The sequence below is a fragment of the Mesoplodon bidens genome, assembly GCF_964165515.1.
Source record: "Mesoplodon bidens genome assembly, chromosome: 10".
NCBI classification, from domain to species: domain Eukaryota; kingdom Metazoa; phylum Chordata; class Mammalia; order Artiodactyla; family Ziphiidae; genus Mesoplodon; species Mesoplodon bidens.
This window is the reverse complement of record NC_138172.1, coordinates 44545265-44571052: the sequence shown is the minus strand read 5'-3', so window position 1 is coordinate 44571052 and position 25788 is coordinate 44545265. Positions and strand designations below refer to the sequence as shown.

The window sequence follows — 25788 nt, the reverse complement described above, 5'->3', positions numbered from 1 at the left end:
GCAACGTCTGCTGCTTTTTTTATGTTGTAAAAGGTATTCATGCCCATTGACCAGTGAAATATTTCACAGTATTCAAAAAGTGATGCATTTCTTACATGTACTTCTTTTTTTTTTTTTTTTTTTTTTTTTTGCAGTGCGCGGGCCTCTCACTGCTGTGGCCTCTCCCGTTGCGGAGCACAGGCTCCGGACGCGCAGGCTCAGCGGCCATGGCTCACGGGCCCAGCCGCTCCGCGGCATGTGGGATCCTCCCGGACCGGGGCACGAACCCGTGTCCCCTGCATCGGCAGGCGGACTCTCAACCACTGCGCCACCAGGGAAGCCCTACATGTACTTCTTAATCCATCTGAAATTCATTTTGGTGTATGGAATAAGGCAAATTGATTCCCTTCCCACTGCATCCCGTTGGCTAATTTCCCAAGCAGAGTTTTTTAAAAAAATAATCTATACCTCCTCTACTGGTTCCTAATGCTTAAAAAGTCATATAACACATTTTCATATGTGCCTGTATCAATTTCTGAGCTTTCTATTCTATTTCATTAATCATCAGTTTCTTTACAACTTTTAATTGGTTTTAAAATCTGGCAGGAAAATCACTTTAATTTTGCAAAATGCTCTTGTCTATTCTTTCTGATTTATTCTTACATGAACTTTAGTTCCAAGAAAATCCCACTGAGAATTTTATCAGAATTGCATTAAACTATAAATTAATTTGGAAAGAAATAACTGTTGGTCGGATTTATTAATCAATATCTCAATATTAAAGGTATTGGTGGATTCCTGTAAAATTTACCTGGTAATTTATTATTTAATGTACTGCTGCATTTAGCTTGCTAATTTTTATTTAGCATGCCTCATCTCTCTGAAGAAGTACTATTGGTGTGTGGTTTGTATGCGTCTGTTTGTGCCTGTGTGTGTAAGATGTGTACATACTTACCAGCCCTGTCGGCCCTTTAGTTGTTGGGGTTTTAACAGCTTTACAACATGAATCTTTTAGTTTTGAAATTTTTTAATCCTCTGGAATATTTCATATTGCATGAGAATTAGCTCATAAAAATTTATCAGCAAAACCTTTTGGCCAGAGAAGCTTTTTTGAAGTTTTAATAAACTTAAAATTTTTATTTAAGTCAGTTTTTACTGATACTCTGATTTGATCCTGATTTTACTAGAACTAAGACTTTAAAATTTATTAGCATAGATTTACATCACATTGTATATTTAAATAAAAAATTTACATCTCTATTAGAATCTCTTATTTTTTTATTTCTTGGGTTTTTTTTCTTGAATTGGCTAACAAAAATTTCTCTATTTTCCCAAAGAATAAGCTCTTGGATTTATGATCATTTCTATAGCTTTTTGGTTTTAATTGGTTTATGCATTTATCTTTGATGTCTGAAATTCAAAGTCTAGTTCACTTGTTTTGCTTCTTCCTTCTTTAATAATGAAGAAAAGATTTAATACTGTGAATTTGACTCAGTGTGGTTCTGTATGTATCTCATTTGTTTTGATATATGTAATGTCTTCACTTTGTAAATGCTCTGTGGATTAGCTTTTTTCTTTAATCCAATAGTTACTTGGAAATATGTGTGAGATGTGCACGTTGTGTGTGTGTATGTGTATACTTGTGTATGTGGGTGCACATGCTTTAAAACTTCTGAGTAGGGTTTCTGACTATTTTAACTTTTGTTCTAATTTCCTAGATTTGCTCTATCCAATACGGTAGACACTAGCCACAAGCGGCTGTTTACATTTAGATTAATTTTTTTTTAACTTATTTATATTTTATTTTTGGCTGCATTGGGTCTTCGTTGCTGCGCGCAGGCTTTCTCTAGTTGTGGCGAGCAGGAGCTACTCTTTGTTGGGATGCACAGGCTTCTTATTGCGGTGGCTTCTCTTATTGCGGAGCGCGGGCTCTAGGCGCGTGGGCTTCAGTAGTTGTGGTACGTGGCTCAGTAGTTGTGGCTTGCAGGCTCTAGAGCGCAGGCTCGGTAGTTGTGGCTCACGGGCTTAGTTGCTCCACGGCATGTGGGATCTTCCCAGACTAGGGCTCGAACCCATGTCCCCTGCATTGGCAGTCAGATTCTTAACCACTGTGCTACCAGGGAAGCCCTAGATTAATTAAAATTAAATAAAATTTAAAAATCAGTTCCTCCAAGGCAGTAGCCACATTTCAAGAGCTCAGTAGCCACTTCTGGCTGGTGACTACCATATTGGGCACTGCAGATATAGAACATTTCCATTATTTCATAAGGTGTATTCTTTACCAGTGGACCACCAGGGAAGTCCCTCTTAATTAAAGCTTAATAATTACACTATTCAAATTATCTAATTTGTATTTATTTCTGGTGTACTGGGCTTCCAAGGGCTGATAATGGAATTTTAAAGTCATCAACCATGGCACATTAGATTGCGTTGCTCTGTTGTTTTGCCAATTCAAGAAAGTCTCATGATTTACTTACTTTATTTTATCAGTATCTAAAACATCCTCCCTCCCTGTTTCTACTGTGTGCTTCTTGCCTTGAATTCTACTTTGTTTGAAAGTAGTATTCTTGCCTTTTCTTTTTTGTTTGCATTTATTTAGCATAGAATGTTGTCTATTCTTTCATTTTTAACTTCTCAGTGTTATTTAAAGTTAATTTATTTAAGAAATAATTTATTGAGGTGAAATTTACGAAACATAAAATTAACCATTTAAAAATGAACAATTCAGTGGCATTTAGTACATTCACAATGTTGGGCAACCACCGCCTCTATCAAGTTTCAAAACATAGCATCACTCTAAAGTAAAACCTCTTACCCATTAAGCATTTCTTCCTATTCTCCCTCCGCAGAGCCCCTGGCAACCACTGATCTATGTTCTACATCTATGGAAGGTAATTTATTTATTATTTTATTTTATTTTTTAAGAGAGGGGGATCTGGAGCTTTATCCTTTAAAATTTTTTTTTATATTTTTAAAGTTTTTGTTGACGTATAGTTGATTTACAATGTTGTGTTAGTTTCAGGTGTACAGCAAAGTGATTCAGATACACACACACACACACACACACACACATATATATATATTCTTTTTCAGATTCTTTTCCCTTATAGGTTGTTAACAAAATATTGAGTATAGTTCCCTGTGCTATACAGTAGGTCTTTGTTGGTTATCTATTTTATATATATTAGTTAATCCCAAACTCATAATTTATCCCTCCCCCCACCCCCCACTTTCCCTTAAGGTAATTTATTTTTAACTATCTTATTTATAACAGACTCCTTCCCTGGCCCTAGTGGTCTGCCCTTTTAGTGTGATAATGCTTCTTTTTAGCTCTTTGAAGTACCAGCCAGGAGCCAGGTAAATGGACTTTGAAAGGTCAGGGGTAACGGCTGGCCAATGAAGCAAAGGCAGTGGGCAGCACTGTTGCCATATGGTACCTAAGAGATGCAGTAACTTGTAATTCAAAAGGGCATGCCCACCATTATGCCATTATCTGGTGCTTCTGTGCTCATGACACAGGGACATGAGGGGGCGGAATGGGAAGGGAGTGACAGGTGATGCATAAAAGGCAACAGAATAAGTTTTGCCTTTCGTTGCTTCAATCTTGTCACCCAGCCATTGTCTGCCCCCTCTGCATAACTGGTATCACTGAGGCAGTTTAGCTGGGTCTTCACCTCCCATATAAGCAGCATCAAGCATTTGCAAAATTCTGAAGCATATGTTGGTGTTAGGGTAATAATCCCTTAGCCCTCTTATATGATCTCCAGGTTTATGCAAATTATCTACTGTCCCTTCCTTTGCCACATTTATGGGCAGCTGCTGACTTTTTTCTGGAACACAAGTAATTAATGGCTTAGAAGAAATTTAAGGAAGAGTGAATATGAATCAAAAACAGAATAAAAACTCTTATACCTCAATCAGACCTTATATTTCTGTCTACATATTTTATTTCTCTTATATTAAATCTGGTTCATACAAGGAGCTGGAGATATAATTGACAGGATGTATCCACATACCCAAGAGGTTAGCAATATAAGGACCCCCACCACCCAACCAAGAGACCATGAGACCATGCAGGAAGGATGCTTCTTGGGGCTCTGACTGGGGACTCAGAAAGAAGGGCTACAGAATGGAGGTGCCATCAACAGTGACAGTAATTGGCATTAAGATAGAGATGACTTACTATCAAATCCTTGGTAGTGCTTTTCCTTTCTGTAGTCCTGTTTGTCGAGGAGTCTTGGAGAATGAAGTTGCGGTTAAATGTTTTAATGGTGGTCGCTGAAGATGCCTCAATTTTTTCAGCTAAAAGGAAACACATAGGAATAAGTATTATCCAGAAGCTGGACTGATGGTTAAGGAAGAAAGACCAGGTGTCCAGATTACCCAGATTTTTGTTCTAGACTGGCATCTCATTCTGGTCCATAGGTCTGACTGTGGAAACTTTTTGTTCTGTTTGTTTGATTGTTTATTTATTTATTTATTTATCTATCGATTGATTGATTGATTGATTGATTGATTGATTGGTGGACCAAATAAACCAAGGCATCATTGGTGGCTTTCTAGGAAAAGGTAGCTTGGAGATAATCCAATACAGTCTACAAACTCTTATTTGCAATTCTGAAATATAAAAGGCTCTAAAAACAGCAAATCTTTACAACTTTGGAGTCAAAATTGCCTGATGGCAAAACCTGACTTAAACTGATATGTGGCCATTTCAAGTCCTTGTCCCTCTCATGGAGCATGAACACTGTCACGCTTTGCTGCAGGGATGTTAATGTGTTTATCAGATGCTACTCCAGACACCACGGGAGGGGGCTGACATGAAATACACAGTACATGTACCATATTACCTTTCTAAAGTCCAAATAATTCTGAAACATGTATTGACCCAAGGGTTTGAAGTAAGGGATCGTGGATCTGTAATATATTTTAACTGTTTAGGGCTCTGGGGAATATAAAGTAGGCACTGAGTAAACATTCGTTGAACAATGAATGGTGGAACCAGGACTCAAACATATATCTTCTGACTTTCTACTCTTCTAGTTTGCAGGTCTAAATTTCTAGTTTGGCATCATCATTCTGTGGCTTCTGAATCTAGGGAAATTGTTGAAAATGTCCAGTAGATAAGGGTGATAGGACTGGCATTGCTGGAATCCCTCTAGGTTGGGCTCTTTGTTAGATGCTTTTGGTGTCCTTCCTGCATCTCCCTGACAGTCAACCATTCCAGCCCACTCTGGCAGCATCCCACTACAGGCATCCCCACTCTCTCTTGGCCCATGAATGCTGGGGTGGGTCAGAAGTACCAGGGAGTTAATGCCCCCACCAGAAATAACCTTCAAGCAAAGATGAGAGTTGAAATATCTCATCTTCCTATTCTTTGAGATGGAAACTCTGAGGTACGGTTGATACTGTCTCCCAGAAGTCCTCAGCAGGGGTTAGCCTCATTTGCCCAAAGCAGCAAACTACTAATTAAAGTACATTATATTGGCTTAATTTCCTTCCCTGAATCTTTTCTTTCTTCCCTTATCAGTGTTTCTTGGAATTACCTCCCAAATCACATCTTTGTCCCAGGGTCTGCCTCTTGGAGAAATTCAAGTCAAGATAGACTCTCCACAAGGGCAATTCTGGGTGAGAACACCCCATTAGATCTGGTCCTCAAACTCAGATCTCTGAGTTACTCTGAGTGAGTGAGTCAGGCTTAGTGCTTTGGTGGCTCTGTGGTTTGATTTAAGCATACCTTTCATCGGTGGAGCAGGGAGTTTCCTCCTCTGCTGCCTTGATGTGTCTATGGTTTGTACCTATAAACAGAACACAGGAATCAGTACACCTTCGCAAAGCCAGAGATGTTTTATCTTCTACATTTTCCAGGTCGTGCAATATTCCAGCAGAGGGAGTGAGGGACAAACGCACCTGGTTCCTTTGCTTCTGATCTCGTTTTCTTGTGAGGCGCCCACAGGGTGCTATGTTTAATCCTGCAATGGTCAGGGCTGAAATCCGGCTTTCAATATCAGAAATCTTAATGCAACAGAAAGGCGGAATCAGTAGGGAGAAAGCCCAGGAGGGGGAGAATCTTTGTTGAAAGTATTATGACTCTATGAAGAACAAATCTGCTTTGATATATGCTCATTTATTCATTCACTCATTCAACTTCCACCAAGCACTTCTCTATTTAGTACTGTAGTGAGAAAATAAACCACAGGCCTTTCTTTGTAAATTTAATTTTCCAGTTGTTAGCTCTATAGCATGTCACCCCTGTCAGAGGACCCCTAGAGATAAATGGAAGCCCAGGGCACGATGGGCATGATGGCCCAGGGCCATCTGGCTCAGCATAGGGGTGGGGGTGGGGGTGGGGGTGAGGGAAGGTTTCCAAGGGAGACAACACGATGTGAGCTTTGAAAAGCAAGTATGATTTATAGGTCCTGCTTCCTTCTTCCATGACTCCCTGAATCCAAAAGCACAGCACCAGGTCTTAGGAGGGAAGCCCAGCAGCCCCTGGTTCAAGTCCATTTCCTCTATTAAGAGGCCAAGTGACCTTGAGAAACTCCCTCCTCTCTCTGGGCATGTTTCCTTTACTATAACATCAGTAGGTCAGAAGGAGCTCAGATTTTTTTCCAACAATGTTTTAAGGTAGATACAGAGAACAAGAGCCCACTCAGCATCCGGAAAGAACCCCGGTCCATCCATGTCCCCAGGGGTGAAGAAAACACGGTCCCTCCTCTTAGGAAAGGGCATTACTATGTGCCGTTGCCATGTTGAGTGCTTTAAATACATGAACTCATTCATGCTTCATTCATAATCCTGTGACATGGGTACCATTCTCTTGGTTTTACAGATGAGGAAACTGTGGCTTAGAGGGATGAGTAACACACCCAACATCTCACAGCAGAGCTCAGCATTAATGCCGCTGCTCATGATCTCACCATGTTGCCCCCTTCTCAGAGGCCTTGCCAAGGCCTGGCATGGGGGACACTGGAGGAGGCTGGCAGAGTCGAGGGAGGAGGCTGGGATCACAGCTATCCTGCTGAGATGGCACACCCTGAGTGTTGATGGGGAATCAGCCAGGAAACCTGAAAGTGGGCCCTGCTGCCAATGTGTGTGCCCTCCGCCCCGACGTCTCCATTGCCTCCCCGTCCCTAAGCTATTTTGTGCTGCACAAGACGAATTCTAATTCTGTTGCCATTTACTGAGGGCTTCTTTGGACAGAGTCCATTGGGATAAATGCTATAGGAAGTGCAGAGAGAAGGTCTGAAAGGTCAGCAAATATGGGAGATGCTTCCCGTATCCCGGAGGAGTGGCAATCTTACTCAGATAAGGAAGAGGAGGCAGATAAAGGCCAAGACTGTGGCAGCTGGTGAAAGAATCCAAGCTGGCCAGCAGCCAGCCCCCAGAAGGGGCCACTGTGCAGCCCCTGTCCCTTCCTAGCCCCCAGATGCCTTCCTATTCTCATTCCTCAAATTTCACACTGAGAACGGCGTTCCTTTGGTTTATAGACCAATAAATTGCACAAACTTTTATCAGTCATTTGCAACTGATGTGGGTTGATGCCCACATTCTTTCCTGGAAGCAGTTTTGATGGAGGGCTTTGCTCAGAGGGCCCTGGGAGACAGGTCAGTGGGAGAGCAAGTTGCTGACCTCCTGATTTGCTGACTGCCAGGCTCTAGAATAAGAAGGATTAATTTTTCCAGTTTTAGTCCACAGGGCAAAGGATGCAGAAAGAGGAAAGGAGACTGCTGAGGGCTGATTTTGCTTACATTTTGTTTATCTATCTCTCTATCTATCCATCCATCCATCTATCACGTTGTATCTAACTGTGTTCCATTAATCCCTAAGACTGCATATCCAGTGACCCTTACACTTGCTAGAAGGGGATGACCAGTTCTGCTCTGGGTTTCCTGGGAGCCAAAGCAAAAAGATCATTTTACGACTCTATGCCCACAAGATAAAGACCAAGTACTCAGAAGAATAGCTTTTCTTGATATTAAGAGTTAAGAGAGACCTTCCCCAGGAATGCCCACAGAGGTGACCCTGCAGGATGCAGTGGACAGCATCCTTAGCACGCTGCCCGTGCATCATCCTGCAGTTGGCTTCAGCACCAGGCAATCCTGTCAGATTAGGTCAGATTCTAGGGTTGCTTTCACCTTGGAGTCCCAAAGGTTAACTCCAAGGTGAAAGCAACCCTAGAATGTGACCTAATCTAAGAACACAATTCAGCACATCTACCCTCCAGTGGGACCCTCCTACCATCCTGCAGGATACCCTCAGTGACATCTTCTGTGAGACTCTGCTTTGGACAAGAAGAGATAACAAGGAATGAATCTTCCTTCTCTGGCAGCAACTGTAGGACAAGGAGAGTCTCCACGCTAATAAAGGTTCCCACGTTGAAAAGAGCCGTAAAGATGATGGCAAGGTTGATGACCTCCCATGCAAAGTAAGGACTCTTATGCAAGTGGATATATACCTGAGGGGCAGGACAAGCACACTTTTCAGGAAACCACACAGCACAGACTGGTGAAGAATGTGGGCTCTGAGGCCAGAAAGACTTAGGTTAAAATCCTGGCTTCATCACTTTTTAGCTATTTGACTTCGGTTTAACCATTCTGAGCCTCCTTTTCTCCAGATATAAAAAGGGAAAAATAACAATAGCCACCTCATGGGGGTGCTGAAAGGATTAAATACAATAATGAATTCAAGGGTTAAGCCCAACTCCTGGCCCACGGTAAGACTCACTGAATATTAGGTATTATTAATGACATTATTATAATATTTAACAATGAATGATAAATTAATAGGCACATTCAAACACATGGAAAATGGACATTTTGGACTCCAGGATTTTGTGCCATAAAACATGGCTCCAATAATTTAAGCCTAGAAAAATTTAGAGGCGTGAATAACTAATTATCCAATAAAACCCTCCCAAACACCCATAAACAGTATTACTTCCTGCTAAACCATTCAAGAAGTATTTGCTGCAAAATATACCCCCAGAAAACAAATGATTTGATTCTACTTCATATAACATTAACTATAAATTGATTAAATGTTGAGTGGCATTTGTGGGAAATGAGTTTTGAGGAGAGTTGCTCTTCAGCCATTCTTGCTGGTAATAAACAGTCAACAGGGCCATTTGTGATGAGACCATTCCTGGGCCATTCCTAGCACAGAACTGGTTCCCTCCCATTCTCAAGAGTGCTGAATGATATGAGCAGCTGTTGTGATTTTTGGTTCTTTAAGATAAAAATATTTATTTAAAAAATAATTATCGGACTTCCCTGGTGGTGCAGTGGTTAAGAATCTGCCTGCCAATGTAGGGGACCCAGGTTCAAGCCCTGGTCCGGGAAGATCCCACATGCCATGGAGCAACTAAGCCCGTGTGCAACAACTACTGAGCCTGCGCTCTAGAGCCCACGAGCCACAACTACTGAGCCTATGCACCACAACTACTGAAGCCCACGTGCCTAGAGCCTGTGCTCCGTGACAAGAGAAGCCACCTCAATGAGAAGCCCACGCACCACAACAAAGAGTAGCCTCCCCTCGCTGCAACTAGAGGAAGCCCGCACACAGCAACGAAGGCCCAACATAGCCAAAAATAAATAAATAAATTTATTTTAAAAATTATCACCCCAAACTGTCATCTTCTCTATCCAGAGATGGTTTCAATTGATCCCCATTCTCCAGAGGATGCAGTTTTAAGATGCAGGGTCTACAGAAATATCAGTGAACCAGGGGTCTACACTGAGCTTATGCTGCAGAGACCAGCATTTCTCGTGGGTCCCTGAGTATGTATATGTCCATGGACCCCAGTTTGAGAATCAGTTACTTAGTCCACCGTCCATTTTGATCCAGAGTCAGAGGCCAAGGGAATATCCATGCATCTGAAGATGCAAACAAGCATCTTCAGAAAGTTATAGATAATACAGTAATTAGTTCTAAAACAGCCATATCTAAATCATGAAAACTATTGGTCTAAGAAATCTACACTTCGTTTTTCACTTATTTATTCATCTCATTTTTATTGAGGCCCAAACCTGTGTGAGGTGTTATGCTAGGCACTGGAGTTATTGTGTTAAGCTAGATAGCTAGAGTCCTGTCCTCAAGGAGCTTTTAGTCTGTCGTGGGGAAACCTGGCATTAAATAAGTAATCAGCAGTATGATGGGACTTCCCTGGTGGTGCAGTGGATAAGACTCTGCACTCCCAGTGCAGGGGTTCGATTCCTGGTTGGGGAACTAGATCCCACATGCATGCCGCAACTGAGAGTTTGCATGCCATAACTAAGGAGCCCACCTGCGGCAAATAAGACCTGGCACAACCAAGTAAATAAATAAATAAATAAATAAATATTTTTTTAAAAAACCAGTGTGATAAAGGTTAGGGAAGGGTGGTCTTGGGATGGAATGGGAGCCTCTATAGCAAGGGTCAGAGGATTTGTCAAAGAGGAAAATGGCATAGGTTTTAAAGAGATATATTATCAAGGTCATAATTTGGGGAGAGGAAGGGTGCACTTTAAAAAAGGAGGCTTTGGTGGAATCCACCTGGAAGAACCATGCCCACGAAAAGTCTGCTGGAGATGGCAGGAACTGATAGATACAAAGGCTTTGAAATGATTCTTTTTTAAGATGGGGTGCCCTCTCCTTTTGCCCGGTAGTTCTCCATCTGGGCAGAGAGGAGAGTTCTTACCTGGATCTCAGCATGGTGGACCTGGGCTGCTGCCGTGGCTACTTGGTCCTCCAGATCTGCCAGTTCAGTCTCATCAGTGCCACTGTGGATGCAGCGGGCAGCATCCTCTAGCTCACTCAGCTGGCCTTCAAGTCCATACACGGTACCTGCCGCCAGGTACACCTGTAGAGGAGGCATGGCCTTTGAGCTCAGGTCTGTGGACCCAGGACTGGTGGGGCCCCTTCAGGGGATGCCATAATTCAGGGAAGTGAGAGAGAACTAGACTCAACATTGGGAGAAAGAGACAGGGAGCCCCCCATTTATAAACATTCTTCACACTTAAGTGGTGGTAGCATAAGGTCTTGACACCCCATCACTGTCAACCACACCTCCTCTTCCCCCAACCTTTCCTGCAAAAAAAGTAGTTTGTAAATTTTAAAAATACAATAAAATAGTACAAGAATACATGACATCAGCCACATAAATTGTGAATTTGTCCAGGGACTATAACAACCACAATATCAAGATAGAGGAAACAAAGAGAAAAACTCATGATGTAGATTTTCCAATAAAAATTTTGGTTGGCATTAGAATTTGGAAAAATTCAGAAAACATGAAAGAGGTGAAATTAATTTAAAACGATTACAGATTTTGCGTGAATTATCTCTGATTAAGTACTGGGAAGTTGCTTGAATCAGGTTAAGGGAATGAAAGTGAACCTGAAGTATGTAGTAGGAAAGTGCCTTATTTTTTAGAAAATAGTGTGATGTTGAGAAGCATATAAAATCTACGATCAATTAAGACAGTTTTTTGAGAGCTCCTGAAGATTAAAGAGAAAATAAGATAAAGGAAGTAATTTGAGGGAAAATTAAAGGAAAAATTACTTTGGCTTATGAGTTTATAAGGTGATTCTCATAAAAGTGGGCAAACAGAAAGTAAAATCGTTGGAATAATTCAGGCTGAGGACAGGGTGAGTGAAACAGATGCTCCTTCAGCCTAATTAATAACATGATGAAACAGTGGACAACACAAGGAACTAAATGTATCTAGAGAAGGTAATTACTTAAACAGGTTTATGAGGTTTAATCAATGTATATAAAGCTCTAAACATGTAATCAGCCATTTAGAGTTGACTTGAATGATATGCACGGTCACTACTTTAACAGTTCCTTTAACTTGAGTTAAAAATATAACAGAGTTAGGGCTTCCCTGGTGGCGCAGTGGTTGAGAGTCCGCCTGCCGATGCAGGGGACACGGGTTCGTGCCCCGGTCTGGGAAGATCCCACATGCCACAGAGCGGCTAGGCCCGTGAGCCATGGCCGCTGAGCCTGCGTGTCCAGAGCCTGTGCTCCGCAAGGGGAGAGACCACAACAGTGAGAGGCCCGCGTACCACACACACACAAAAATATAACAGAGTTAGGCAAGCCAAGAGCAGTGCACACAGATCATGCATGGTCATTTGCACTGAGCAATGCTGAGTGATGGTGAGGAGGGCAAAGAATCCTGAGATGCTCCAACTCAGTCAATTCCTTGGCATGATTCATGCATCTGCATGAAAACTGGCAATTTTACAAAACATTTCAGAGTGGAGCAAAGGCACGTGCAGGTTTGATGAGAGCAAATTTGTGCCTCACCAGGCACAATTAGCTGTGGGAGCTTCCAGCAGTGACTGACATAGCGGACATAAAGTTGGGTGATTCATCGGTCACACAGGGGTCATGAGTCAAATGTCTGCTGGTAACTGCCTTATTTCACTTTGCCCTTAGTTTTATTTCTTTGTCATATGCAAGTATTAGAGAACTTCTGTTTCTAAAAGATCTTCACAGTTTAATATAGCCATTTACTCCTTATCTTCAAAACAAGAAACACTTTATAGTTTGTCACATGAAGGAAGTGATGAATATTTCAAAGCTATTTGAGTGGAGAAATCATTAAAAATTTGTCTCTCCAAAGTTGTGAGGTTGAAAAACTTATCTTCAGAGGGGAAGAAAAATTGAAGAAAGAGAGAGAGAGGAAAATAGAATCAGGAGAAGAGGAGGAGGAGGAAGAGGAGAGGAGAGAGGAGGAAGAGATCAGAGCGATGGCCACCACAGTTTGAGTTTGGATATTACACTTTTGGTACCCACACCAAAAAAAGGGGAATTCATTTTGATAATTAAAAACATAAACTTATAGCTTTGCACAATGAAACTAAACTTGGAATTTAAATGAAATGAATAACTTAAGTGTGGCAATGGTTAAACATGACCTGACGTATCTTTGGTCTCAGGACCTTGATATTTCCAGAAACACACAAAACTCAACATCGTCATACCCTATGGTTGTATCAACTTAATAGCACCTTGTTGTTTTGTCACCGGCATGGTCATCCACTAACGTTCCTTACTTTCTCTGCCAAGACAAAGCAATATGAAATCGCTCCAAGTTCTCAGCAAGGCCAGAATGTTCATCTTTTACTTTGTGTTCCCTAAAAGCCTGCTTTCCTGGCACTAGGGGGATAGGGAGGTTCAGTGGTTTGGCACTGACACCTCCTCAACAGGAACTTACGAGCAAGGTCATGGCACCTAAAGGATTAGAGGATGATGACAATGGTGATGATGGTGATGATGATCATGACAGGGATTTACTGAGCCAGAGGGCTGGTGCCAGATTTCATGCCTTTATCCACCCTGCCCTACAATGCTGTGATACTTAATCTCGATTGGAATATTTCGACAATTTATATTTCAGACGTTGGCATAAACGTACTAGAGTTACTGTGGTTATAGATGGCCATAATATTGGCTCTGTGGCTGGGCTGAAATAACAAAAATTAACATGCCATATAATGAAATTGTTATTCTAGTCTTAAAAATAACCCATTTGAAAAACATTAACCTGGAGATGCTTGCTTAATTAAGGTCCACTTTTGGCGAGAAGTATGGTTACCATGTCTGAGTAATCTATGTCCTCTCCAAACTCTAGTCATTGATGCCTGTGACCCCACTGACTGGCTCCTGGTTCAACAAGCCTTTCTCAAAGTGGTTCAAGGGATGAGAATAGGTGTTTCAAAGGAAGGACTTTATGGTCAAAGCCCCTAGAATAAAGAACATTAAACAGATTTCTTTATTGCCGGACTTCTCAGGGTCTTTAATGTGCTAAGATGTATCTCATTTCTCCTAGAAAGAGCATATGGGTTTCTCAAGCTAATTTGATCTTAGAGCATCTTGTTGGACTTGACGTCCATGACGTATACTTTAGGGGACTAAGGTTAGACAGTAACAGATAGTATTTCTTTCCTTGTTCTCTGAGAGCAGAGAGCCATGACCACTTCTAGAAGTTCTACCTCTCCTGTGCTATGGGGGTTGTACAAGGGCTTTGAGAAGGAAGATCAACGTCCTCTGCCTGATCTTTGATTCTGGGCCAGAGCTGGGTCCCCCCTTGGCCGTCCCACTGTGCCTGCTGCCACTGGTTGTATACTACAATGTATTTGGGGTTGCCGGAGTTATAAGGCAGAAGTAAAAGGGAAGTTGAGACTATTCCTCCATTGGCTCTGTGGCTGGGAATTATGGGGTACCCCAGGTGGTCTCTGTCATTTAGGAAGATAAGAAATGAGGAAGGTCCTTAGATGGGGGTGGGAGGGTGAGGGAGCCGACTCACCCCTCCCACTCACAGCCCTGCATAAATCCACAAGGTGGCCCTGGTAGGCCCCTACCATTCATACCACAGGTCTGAAAATGGTCATACTTGTTGTTCTCTGTTGATCCCTAGATCCATTTTCCATTCTGCCCTGCTCTCCTCTGTTCTCTGTGACGCTAACCTATACAAACTTTACCACCAAGGCTCCCTTGCTGATTGGGATGGGTTTGGCCAATGGGAAGCACCAGCAGGAGATCAAAGGCAGGAGGAGAAAGAAGTAAGAGCCTTTTTTCCCTGCTTTTTCCCTTCCTGGATTCTATGGCGACAGCTCCCACTAGGGGGCGCTCTTCCAGGCTCTAGTTCTCCCTGGGCTATACTGCCTGAGGGTGGTGACCACTTCCTCCTACTGCTACTCTGTGGGCACTACAGCACCCCTTATCCTTGCCCACACCTGAGTCAACACTCCCTTCCTGAAACTTTCCTCTCCCAGACAGACCCCTACAGGTACAGTAGAACCCTGTGCTTCAGAGCTCCCCAGGCATTCAGTCCGAGAAACTGAGTCCCCACTGTGCGTGCAGGGGAGGCTGGCATTGGTCAGAGGTTTCTCCCACCTTTAGGGGAGACAGAGCTGATTTCACAGCCAGGCAGCAGGTGAGAAGTGTCAAAAGTAAGAGACTAAGGAAATTCTAAAATCCCCATGCCCTACCCTAATTAAGTGGATTAACAAGGCAGTTTATGAAAACAGGAGATTAGACATATGAATGTGATATTTTTTGTTTTATCTTACGTAGCTCTGAAATCTTCATAAGACTTCTTAAAGATGAATATTCTCTTGCAAATGAGGATGTTCTCTTTTATCTCAGTGGCTTGGTCTGCAGAAGCCAGTGTTCAGAGGGCAGACTAAGTGTTGACATTTCTATTTCTGCCATTCCCCGGGCTCCTCAGCACAAAGGAGAAAGGCAGTGAAGGGATGAGGAGCAGGCGCGCTCTTCAGAACATAGACAAAAGCCCTGGTTTAATTAAATCAGCTGCACCCAGAGGCCAGTTTAAGAATCAGCCCTGCCCTTCTCCTGCTGCTCCGCTGAATTCCATCCTGGAAACAGCAGAGCAAGCAACCTGCCCATGGCTCTGTGATCTGGTGAACTAAAGAGATTAAAAAAAAAGTCAGCCCTTCTGTGACTCAAAGACCCACAGAATTCAAAGGAACAAAGATGGAATCTCTCCGGAGGTGAAATTTGAAAAGCTGGTTGGGGTAGGGAAGGAGGTGGAAGTAGGCAGTTAACTCTATGAGAACAGGAGAGGCATCTTAGAGGGGCTGGACAGGGAGCAGGAAGTTGTAATCCCCAGCTTTCCACTGCTGGTGTTTCTGATGTCTTGACTCAGTGGCTAAGTAGATGTGTTTCGCACTCAAAGTGTTAATGAACCCACAAAAAGAAACATGATGTACAATAAAAGGATCTTACAAAATGAAAACTCTGCCAAGGCCATTGTAGTTTTCAGTAAACTCCTTAGAGGGGGAAAAAAGGCATGCTGTCTTTGCTTTCAGTGTGCTGACCTTTGTCATTTAAATCTAGATTATTTCATGCATTGTAAGTTTTTTTGATACCATACTTTGTAAAAAGAAAAAAATGCCTCCCTTTCCTGGTGAACCATATCTTTATTTTAATCTTTTCAATTCTGTGTGTGCAGGATTAGGGCCATTTTAGGACTATCAGCACCTGAAAGAATTGTATCATAGGCATTTTTAAAGAACAGAGACCTGCACATTAGAAGTAAAACATTTCTTTTAAAAAAGGATTTTATTCGTCTGATGTAATCATATATCAGATAAACATTCCTTGCACACCTCCTCTGTGTCAGGCTCAGGGCCAAGGGCTAGGGCTATAGACAGGAAAGGCAGCAGGTCCTGTTCTATAGGAATTTATATATCCGGTTTCCAACTTGGGCATGACTGTGCCCTACTCTTCCCCCATGCTCCCGCTAATATTTGGCAATGTCTTGAGACATTTTTGATTGTCAAATCTAGGAGGGTGCAGCTTCTAGCATCTAGTGGGTAGAGACCAGCGATGCTGCTAAACATCCTACAACATACAGGACAGGTCCCACAACAAAGAATTAGCTAACCCAAAATGTCAATGGTGCTGATCTAATAGGAGATATATGAGTGAACAGAAAGGGCAACAAAGTGAGGCAGACATATGCTTAGGTTTTATGGGAATCCAAAGGGAGAGAGTCTTCTACTTTCAAAGTGAAACTAATATTGGCTTTTTTTTTTTTTTTTTTTTTTTACCTTGAGTCATTTTGATTTGTTGTTGTTTCAACTTCTGGCAAAAAATCTCTCTGATAACATTTCCTGGTTTCTGAGAACACCATTCATTAGAGCATCTCCAAATTAGGGTTGATTCTGCTGGGTCTGGAAAGATGGAATCACCTGACTGGATTTGACATTGGGACTATGCCAACTGGTGATGGTAACGATGGCCTGAGTGGCTAATGTCCAGATTGTTCTGTGTCACCCCTGGTTTGCATTGTTGGAAAATTCTCATTGGACCTTACTGAAGTCTTAAAAATGATTGTAGGTGTTTATATGTAAGAATCTATTACATTCTTTCTTTCCTCACCAGTTGGAAGGACAGAAAAACCATTACGAACAGACATATCTGTGAAGCAGGGCAGACCAATTCTGTAGTAACCTAAGTTCTGTTGGCAACCACTGTTATTCTCTGTAGTGGCACTGGCAATGCTCCACCTGGATCCCCACAGATCCCTTATATAGTTTCTGCATACTCCCCTCCCCGCTCCCAAGCTGCAGTGTGCTTTTGTTTCCAACAGCTCAGATCTATGCAAAAACGGCCTTTGAGCTACTGTAGACACTTTGCCTGCATGCAGAGAGACTGAGGTGCCCACTGGCTGTAGGAAGAGCCAGTTCCTTTGCCTTAGGTCAAGACAACTCTGAGATACAACTTACACCCCGGAGTTGCCTGCAGGATCGGGCTGAAGCTACGTTTTGTGTAAGATCATAGCTTTGCTTGACTTCTTCCCTCTCCCCACTCCCTTACCAGTCTCCCGTGGGAGCATTTCCCTAATAAATCACTTGCACAGAAATCTTCATCTTGGGATCTGCTTCTGGGGAACCCAGTCTAAGACCCTTCTGAGAATATATTTGCTATGGTGGTAGTATATTTGTGTCCTTGCCCTCTTTGTGAAGAGTTACAACATCATCAGCTTCTCCTTTGGACATGTGTGCCCTAGACAGAGTACATCCACACTGTCTTACATTTTCTTCCAGGGAAGTCAGCTGCTCATCCAGTCTCACTTGGTCTGTTCCAAGAGGAAACGTCCCTTTCTCTCTGTCAGGAGGGACAGGTGGGAACTCCCAGGGCCCTGTAGACTCTGCTATCAACTCCTCCGTGGCGTTGATGACTTTCAGGACTTCTGTGGAGATGTTGCAGAGAGAAACAGCAGAATACTTCTGTTTGGTCCAATAACAGAAGGGGACAGAAGACAAGAACAACATTAACAACGACATGGAAATTCTACATTATCATGGTGCTCATCATGAGATCGATCCTGTTTTATAACACACACAAACATCAATGTGCCAAAGGAATGAGACACTAAAAAAATCTACCCAGTCTGAGGGGACTGAGAGGAGGCCTGATGTAACTTGGCTTAGCTTCTGTGACTCACAATGAATTATTTCAGATTCTTAGGGAGAGAGGAAGGAGAGCTCAAGTGGAAGCTACTAGGTCCTCTGCCACTGCTGATAGTTTCATATTCATTACCTCGTTTTCTGGATGATATTCTCTTTCCTCAACAGAGCTTCAGTCACAGACTCTGTCAAACTACATTCACGATGTGGTCCAGTGGGTAGCTTTATGGATGAAGTTAGGAGACCTGGGCTCTAGATCTGGCTGTAACTTCATCTAGATATTGGACCTTGGCCAGGCTACTTCCCATTTCTGGAACTCAGTTTTGTCATTTGTACATTGAGAGGATTGGAAAGAGTTTCTCTGCAGTCTCTGGTAGCTACTGTGTTGTTAGCTCACCCACATCTATTCTCAAGCCCATTCTTCCTTATCTTCCCCCACCATTAAGGCTGAACAGAAAATACACTGCATTTCCCAGCCTCTCCTGCAGCCAGGGGCAGTCATGTGACATCGTTCTGACCAGTGAGCCTGAAGGGAAGGTCTATTGAGGGGTTTCTAGCAAAGCTTTTGTTTTCCTAATCAGGTGAATAGATGCAGCTGATGCTCTCCTGCCCCCACTTCTCTCTGCCTTGATCATAGGTCTGCAGTTAGGAAGCCAACAAGAGTGAGGATGATACCAAAATGCTGGGTCAGGTGGATCAGAAAGACTGAAAGAGCCTGAGCCCACATAGCACTGGATCAGCTGAACTGCCTCTGAACACCTTGATACATGTGTGCAAAATTGTGGGAGCCCCTATTGGCTGGATTTTCTGTTATTTGTGGTTGAATATATTTCTAACTGATACAAGTCACTTCTAGTTTTTATATTCATGGCTCAAAATTACAGTCAGTCCAGATCTGGGCCAAGGTCTTTAATGGAGCAGAGGTACTTCAGCCACAAAGAATTATCTGCATCTTTGAGTTCATCTGAACATATAGCACCAAGAAGTAAGCAGGAGATCAATGTTGCTTGGCACTAATGATGTCCATCTACAATCAATTTTACTTAGCCCATCACCGGGTTTGTAAACTGGAAGTCAAATATTGCCCATGGGCATTTTTTTAACCAGTAAAGTGTTTCAAGAAAGCCTGGAATTTTAATGCCTTTGGTACCTCCCAAGGTATCTATCTGATTCATATATTCTGGACAAAATATATTAATGATAGCTCTGACTTGGTTTGCAGTTTGTTTCCCCAAGTAACTTCTACTGCAGGTTTTATCTCACTAGAGGAAGTTTTCAGTGGCCCTGCAACTTCACTATGGAATCAGAGTGTCTAAGTGACAAGTCTGTGGCTGAGTCCACAGTCTAGAAGCTGGCTCTGGGCTCTGGTACATGGTCTCATCCTAGGGTCTCATCCTGGCACCTGTCAATCATCCTAGGGTTAGGGCACATGTGCTCAGAGGGCTCCTCTGCAGCCTGTTTCACAATAGCTGCTTGACTCACCCAAGAGTTATGCTTCTTTTGGTTCAAGGGAGTTTGCTACATACCAAAAAAATGGGTCTGGGTTATCAGGAAAATAAGATGGAGGAAGGTGACGCAGACCCACCAGAATAAGGGAAGTGTCCGAGGGAGAGCCAAGCCAGCTCTTTACCTTAGGAAAAACTTGCAGAGGCTGTCCACCATTATCTAGAATCCTGTAATTCAATGTGGCAGGTTTTGGAGATGAATTGGACTCAAAATGTTTTTGGCAAGAAAGAGCTGCCACTGTTTGCTTAAGTCCATTTTAGAAAAGGCAACGTTGTATGTATGAAAGCAGGTTTGGTACACTTCTCTTAGTAAATAAAGCTTGTATTTAGAAAGTTTGCCCTTTGTTTGTTAGAAGAGGTGCCTTTGTACATCTTTTGACTAAGGGATTCAGGAAAAACGGTTAGACCACAGCACGATGGAAGGGCAAATGTTAACATTTACACACATCTCCAATTGGTCCAGGGTCATTAAGGGGCCAATGTTATTAATGGGAAGGACTTCAGAGGTGCTTAAACAGAAAGAGTTATCTGCATCTTGACTCCAACTGAACATATAACATCAAAGCGATAAGCTGGACATCAGTGTTGCTTGGCAGTCATTTTTCCTTTCCGTCCAGAAATAGCCTTGTTTATTCAATCATAGGAGTTGCCAGCTGGAAGCCAAATATTGCCTAGAGGCATGCTTTTTTGACAAGAATGCCTTCTGTGAGATAAGCACTTCCCAGTTCTCTGCAGTCCCCACCATTCATTCTATTGCATACATATCTTACTGGGGGCCTGTGGCGCACAGGCTCTGCTCCAGGTGCTGGGATAAGCAGTGAACAGTGGATGAAGTCCCTGCCCTCAGAGTGTGCCTTTAGCTCTACCCCAGCCACTTGACACGGTGACATACTGTCCTGACCCCTGAAGGTATTTGCACTTGTCATTAAGTGAGAGTGAGCTGTCCCCAGCAGTTGGTCTGTGGAGAGCACCACGGCTTCACTTGGGAGGTCTATGGTCCCCTTCAGAAGGGAACCAGCTTCCAGCTGGAGAAGTGACTGAAAAAAATTATATGGAAACTGGACAAGATCTCTCTGGTTGGTTGGTGTCCCCGTTCTGCCCTCCATCGTGAAACACAAACTGGAACCCACAAACACTTGCAGGGAATTAATCCCACCTCTAGGGAATCGGGTGGTTCTTCTACAGGAGTGTTGCGGGCTTGCTTGGATGTGAGTGCGGGAGTGGACAGGGCACCTGCTGGAAGTGAAGATAACTGGGATTTAATTAGCTGTGTGACAGGAGCAAGGCACCCAACCTCCTTGTTCCTTAGCTTACTCACTAGGCCAGTAAGCGATTAGAAGGTTTGTCACAGGGTTAACACCAACTTGTTATGTAAATGTCCTGTTCCCTGCCCAGTCTAGATTTAACAGTAGAAAGTACCTTCTACAATTGTGTGAAATAAAGCTATATTTAGCACCGGACAGGGTTTTGTTCAGATAAAAAGCTGGTGAGGATTCAGAGGTGCTGGCAGGGAGCCCTGTGTGTGGGAGAAATGAAAATCTACAGGAGCCTTCCTGCTTTATTGCTTACAGCTCCAGAGACCTGAGCTGAATGGCACAAACAAAGCACAATTCCAGAGCCAGAAAGAGCTATGACGGCAGCCGACGTTACTCCAGACATTAATTATAAGATGAATCAAACGTGACAGGTCCATGGTATCAAATAAGGGAGATGTGAAAGTGTGAAGAAAATCAGCTGACAAAATAGGGGCTGTTGCAGAACAGGAAGGTTGGCCTCAAAGACACTCGTGGCCAAGGGCCCCATGGATGATGGAATGAAAATGGCCAGTGGACTCATGCAGTAAACAAATTCAACCTTCTAGTGATCAAAGAAACACATATTAAACAACAAATTTATTAAGTGCCGGGTACATGCACGACTTCCTTTCAAAATGCCCAGCATAGCCAGTATGGCTTCTCTAGGGTGGAGGAGGAGCTTTCAGCTGTTGATACGCCCCGGGGATGTATTTGCTCTGACACACTGATGCTCCTTGACCTCCCGACCACGCGTGGTCACCACTGAGAGCCTGAGTGTCCACCTCTAGGGTCCGGTCTGTGTCACATCCCCTTGTGGAACATCAAATCTATTATGTCAACTTTACAATCACCGGGCTGGAACCAAGAGTCCACGCTCAGGGTACAGAAAGTGATGAGAAACCTCCAGTGTTCCCTCCATCGCTCAGCAGTGAGGCAGAGAAACAAGCATCAACCTCAACAAAGACTCAGCTTCCTGCCAGACTGTAACCAACAACAGAACCAATGCAAACCTTTAAGGAGGTGATGTACCACTCCAAGGTGGGGGCCTGCCACTGTGGCCATGACAGTGGACCTGAGAAAGAATACCAGGTCAGGACCCACGTCAAAATCCCACCTGTATCTTTTCTCTTCTTTCTAGGGACTGAGGGCAGAGCAGACTCCTTTACTTTTAGTCTCACTACCCACAAACTTGAGCCCAAGCAATCTCTGCATCCTGTAGCCATGCCCCTTTCTCTTCCTATAAAAATATGTTACTAGAAACAAATTCTTCCTCCATTTACTCTTCCTTATAAACTGTTTTCCAAAGACATGCAGCATGCAAAGTGTTGCCAGGGGGAGAGTCTGAGTCTCTAGAATTTGAAAGAAGAAAATATTTCCATCCTAAACACTAGATATACCTGCTTATTTGCAATCCTCGCAAATTCTCCTGATAAATTTCCAGGGTCATCATTCATTTCAAAGCTTTGTGTTGGACAAAGAAATGCAAACTCATTTCAAGCTGGAATAAGTGGGACTGCTGCTTACCAGAATGGCTCAAGCTTGTGAACATGTGAGTAGCGGGGTCTCATTAGCTACCTGGCTTAATAGGAAGAAAACACAGTGGAATAACAGAGGCCTGATCCCAGACCCCTCTCTACCCTTGGGCATGTGCGTGCACATGTGTCTGCCAGTCTCAGCGGCGCCAAAACGGATTCAGTATCTGGCTGTGTGTGATGAACTGGGGCTGTGACAGAGGCCTGGGGTATCTATTTATGTGACTTGATATAAGTCTTGATATGACAGAACCTAATACAATGTGGAATAAAAGCTTTGAGGATTAAATGATGTGTCCAGGTTTCTGGGGCAGAAGAGGGAATTTCCCAGTTCCACCTCGGGGATTGTTCTGACACCTATAATAAGACCTAAACAGATAGAAGCTGAAGGGACATTGATATTAGGGTTTTTGTGAGATTTAGAAGCAGGCAGTATGCTTTGAGGTCTGTGGGTCAATTTATGAAGCAGGGAGGGCAGTGGCGAGGGGACTGCCATGTCAGCAGGGTCTTGCAAAGGGCCTCCTTACCCATTGGGCTCAGCAGGCGTGGAGCCTAGGGCCCACCATTCTTTTAGGGGGTCCATGAAAATGTCTTAATTTCTTTTAAAATCATATAGAAAAATGAACTATTAGTTGCAGGCACATGTTTTAATACACAATATTAATCTTTATACCAACACAATTGTAAAATACGATTTTAGATGGTTTTTTGTGGAGGAAAGGGCCCACAAAGGCAAAAGTGCTTGGGCCCACAAGTCATAAATTGGCCCTGGTCTTGCTGATCTGGAGCCTCTATGGCGAAGGCACCTGTGCAGGGCTGGTTCCTAGGGTGGATCTGGGCAGCAGCAGGAGCCTGGTGAAGGCCCTGAGCAGGCCCCTATAAGATGGCTGATTGTGAACATGTGGGAGATCTTTCCCCTAGATTCCCCCAAATAATGGAGGGAGACAGTGGGGGTGGGTGGATGCTCTGGTCTTGTGGTTTCCTAGTGGGGACGGATGCTAAGGTGACCTCCTCATTGTACACGTCAGATCATGAGGCTTGGGAAATTCAGGTTACTCTGTGTAGATTTTGGGGAAATAACTTAATCTCTCTGAGCCTCAGCTATGAAATGGAGATAACACCATCTAGCTCAAGGGGTTTTTGAGAAGATGAAATTAGTCAGCATATGCCAAGTGTCCACAGTGTTTGGGTCCAGAGCTGTCCACCTGTCCTCAAAACTCTCCCACCTGCCCTACTGGCTCAAGATGGGAACATTACTGGTGATGGCCAGTAGCTTAGACACCGTTTATTATGTACTGTGTTCTATTTTTTTTTCTTTTTGGCTGTGTTGGGTCTCTGTTGCTGCATGCAGGCTTTCTCTAGTTACAGCGAGCGGGGGCCACTCTTTGTTGTGGTGCGCAGGCTTCTCATTGCGGTGGCTTCTCTTGTTGCGGAGCATGGGCTCTAGGGGGCACAGGCTTCAGTAGTTGCAGCATGTGGGCTCCGTAGCTATGGCTAGCATGAGCTCAGTTGCTCTGCAGCATGTGGGATCTTCCTGGACCAGGGATCGAACCTGTGTCCCCTGTGTTGGCAGGCGGATTCTTAACCACTGCACCACCAGGGAAGTCCTGTACTGTGTTCTTGAAACAACTTTCCTTGACCACTTGGTGTTTTGAAGGATGCTTTTTACTATTTTTTAACAACAACAACAAAAAAGTTAAACTTTGCTGCTGTTTCCTAGTTTTTTTCTCTTGCTAAGTAAGAATATTAAAAAAAAAAAGCCACCATGGTCTACTACTGTCTGGCTTCACCATAATGTCATAAAGAAGGGATACCTTAACACCAAAAATGGAAGACACAATATCAGAATACAGAATGGTTTGTCCTGAGAAATGACAGTAAACAACCTGACACTGACACTCAAGACACGCACGCATGCAGGACCCTCCGTTTCCCAGTAGGGAGCACACTGAACCATACGTACTGATAGGCAATAAAAATAAGGTATGTCATTGCCTAGCTGGGCAACCGAACAAGCCAGGCCCTCAAACATCATCTACTATTTCCCATCATCACGAATTTAATTCAAGCCTTCAGGAAGCATCTGCTCTATGCCCAGCACTGCACTGGGCCCTGCAGGGGATGCAGAGTGAGTAAGCCTGGGTCCCTGTCCTCAGAGAGCAGAGACAGGAGAAGGGCAGGAAGACCCAGGTAGCAGAAAACAGGTCCTACCCTGCACTGGGAGCCACAGGCTGTGGACCTGCAGAGGGGCAAGCAGGTTCCGTTAATGTGTGACTTTGGGGTCAGTCTGGAAGTACAGGAAATAGAAAGAACTTTAACAGAGGCTTCTTAAAACATGTTGGCTCCCATGCAGGAATTACAGGCAGAGGAGAAAAGTCTTTCAATGTTCAAGTTGCATAAAATGTGTACGGGGCCTCACCTTCTCTCCTGGGACACGTTGCTCCTGAGAGAGCCCTTTAGGGAGGAAGAGAGGAAGGAAGGAAGCCAGCTCAGTGTTAATGTGCATCCTTCCTGTGCCGGGTCTGACCCCAGGCTTCTCGTGATTTTGTGTAACCCTCATCACAACCTGGCATGGTGGCTGTTTTCATCCCATCTTGAGAGACGAAGAAACTGTGGCTTAAGGAAGAAGATGCACAGCTGAGATTTGAACCCAGAGACTTCGGTCTTCAAGGTCCACACTCCTTCCCACCTGCCACATCACCTCCTCCACCTGCATAACTCCTGGGACCCAATGGACTGCAGAAAGTGATGGAAGAACAGAATCTAACTGAATAATCAGATCCATGAACAACAGATCAGCGAGAGAAGGGCCTGTAGCCTCCACCAAGTGACATCAATCAGAACAAGCTCGTTGATTTGTACACCAATGACCAAGCCACACAACAGAGCTTGAGATCTCCCAAGCGACCAGCTCCTGTTCTGAGCCTTACTGAGCCTACCTGAGATGGAGCCACCAAAAACAATCAGAGTGAACAAGAATGTGGTCTCTGAGGAAATCTGATCTAAGTGTGATCCAGACTTCACAGCCCGCTCATTACTTTTCTGTCCCACATTACAAATGCTGCCTTGGCTTTATGAAATGCTTCTATCAAACCGCCAGAGCAAGCAAGGAAATTTGTCCAAATGCCCTGATTTCATGTATTTTTTTCCTTCTCAAAGGTAAGAAAAGAAACTCCATATGTCCTCCTGAATAGTTGACAGAAATCTGCTAGAAAAATTCAATGCAAATATGTTTCAGTTCTCATGAAACATAAGGCGCTCCGGCGAAGCCTCTACAACCCGTCAAAATACATTCTCCATGAACAGACTCACGTCCCCAACGACTGACTTGAAAGAAGGTGGCACAGAATTGTGGAAAGAAATTGGAGCATGAACCTAATAAATTAGCATATGTAATAAATTGAAACATGAAATGTAATGGAGATCAGAGAATGGACCTCTAGGAATGTTTGGGTTCTTAAATCATTTAGATTTTGATGGTCAAAGCCACCTATGAAAGAAATAAGATTTTTTAAAATTGTGATAATTGAAATGAATTTTTAAAAAAATT

The 25788-nt window shown here is 43.4% G+C and overlaps 2 protein-coding genes across 2 annotated transcripts in view; one reads left to right on the top strand and one right to left on the bottom strand.

Moving 5' to 3' along the window:
• The window catches only part of LOC308623932 (uncharacterized protein), a 438061-nt gene that overhangs the window by 118447 nt on the left and 293826 nt on the right, over window positions 1-25788 (top strand). The window lies entirely within an intron of this gene.
• The window catches only part of MYRIP (myosin VIIA and Rab interacting protein), a 182543-nt gene that overhangs the window by 2171 nt on the left and 154584 nt on the right, over window positions 1-25788 (bottom strand). The window contains exons 11-15 of the mRNA XM_081246728.1: window positions 17532-17726; window positions 10658-10819; window positions 5890-5994; window positions 5717-5777; window positions 4163-4281 (exon numbers count right to left, since the gene is read on the bottom strand). Of these exons, the coding sequence (XP_081102854.1) occupies window positions 4163-4281; window positions 5717-5777; window positions 5890-5994; window positions 10658-10819; window positions 17532-17726 (642 nt within the window). The remainder of the gene's footprint in view (window positions 1-4162; window positions 4282-5716; window positions 5778-5889; window positions 5995-10657; window positions 10820-17531; window positions 17727-25788) is intronic.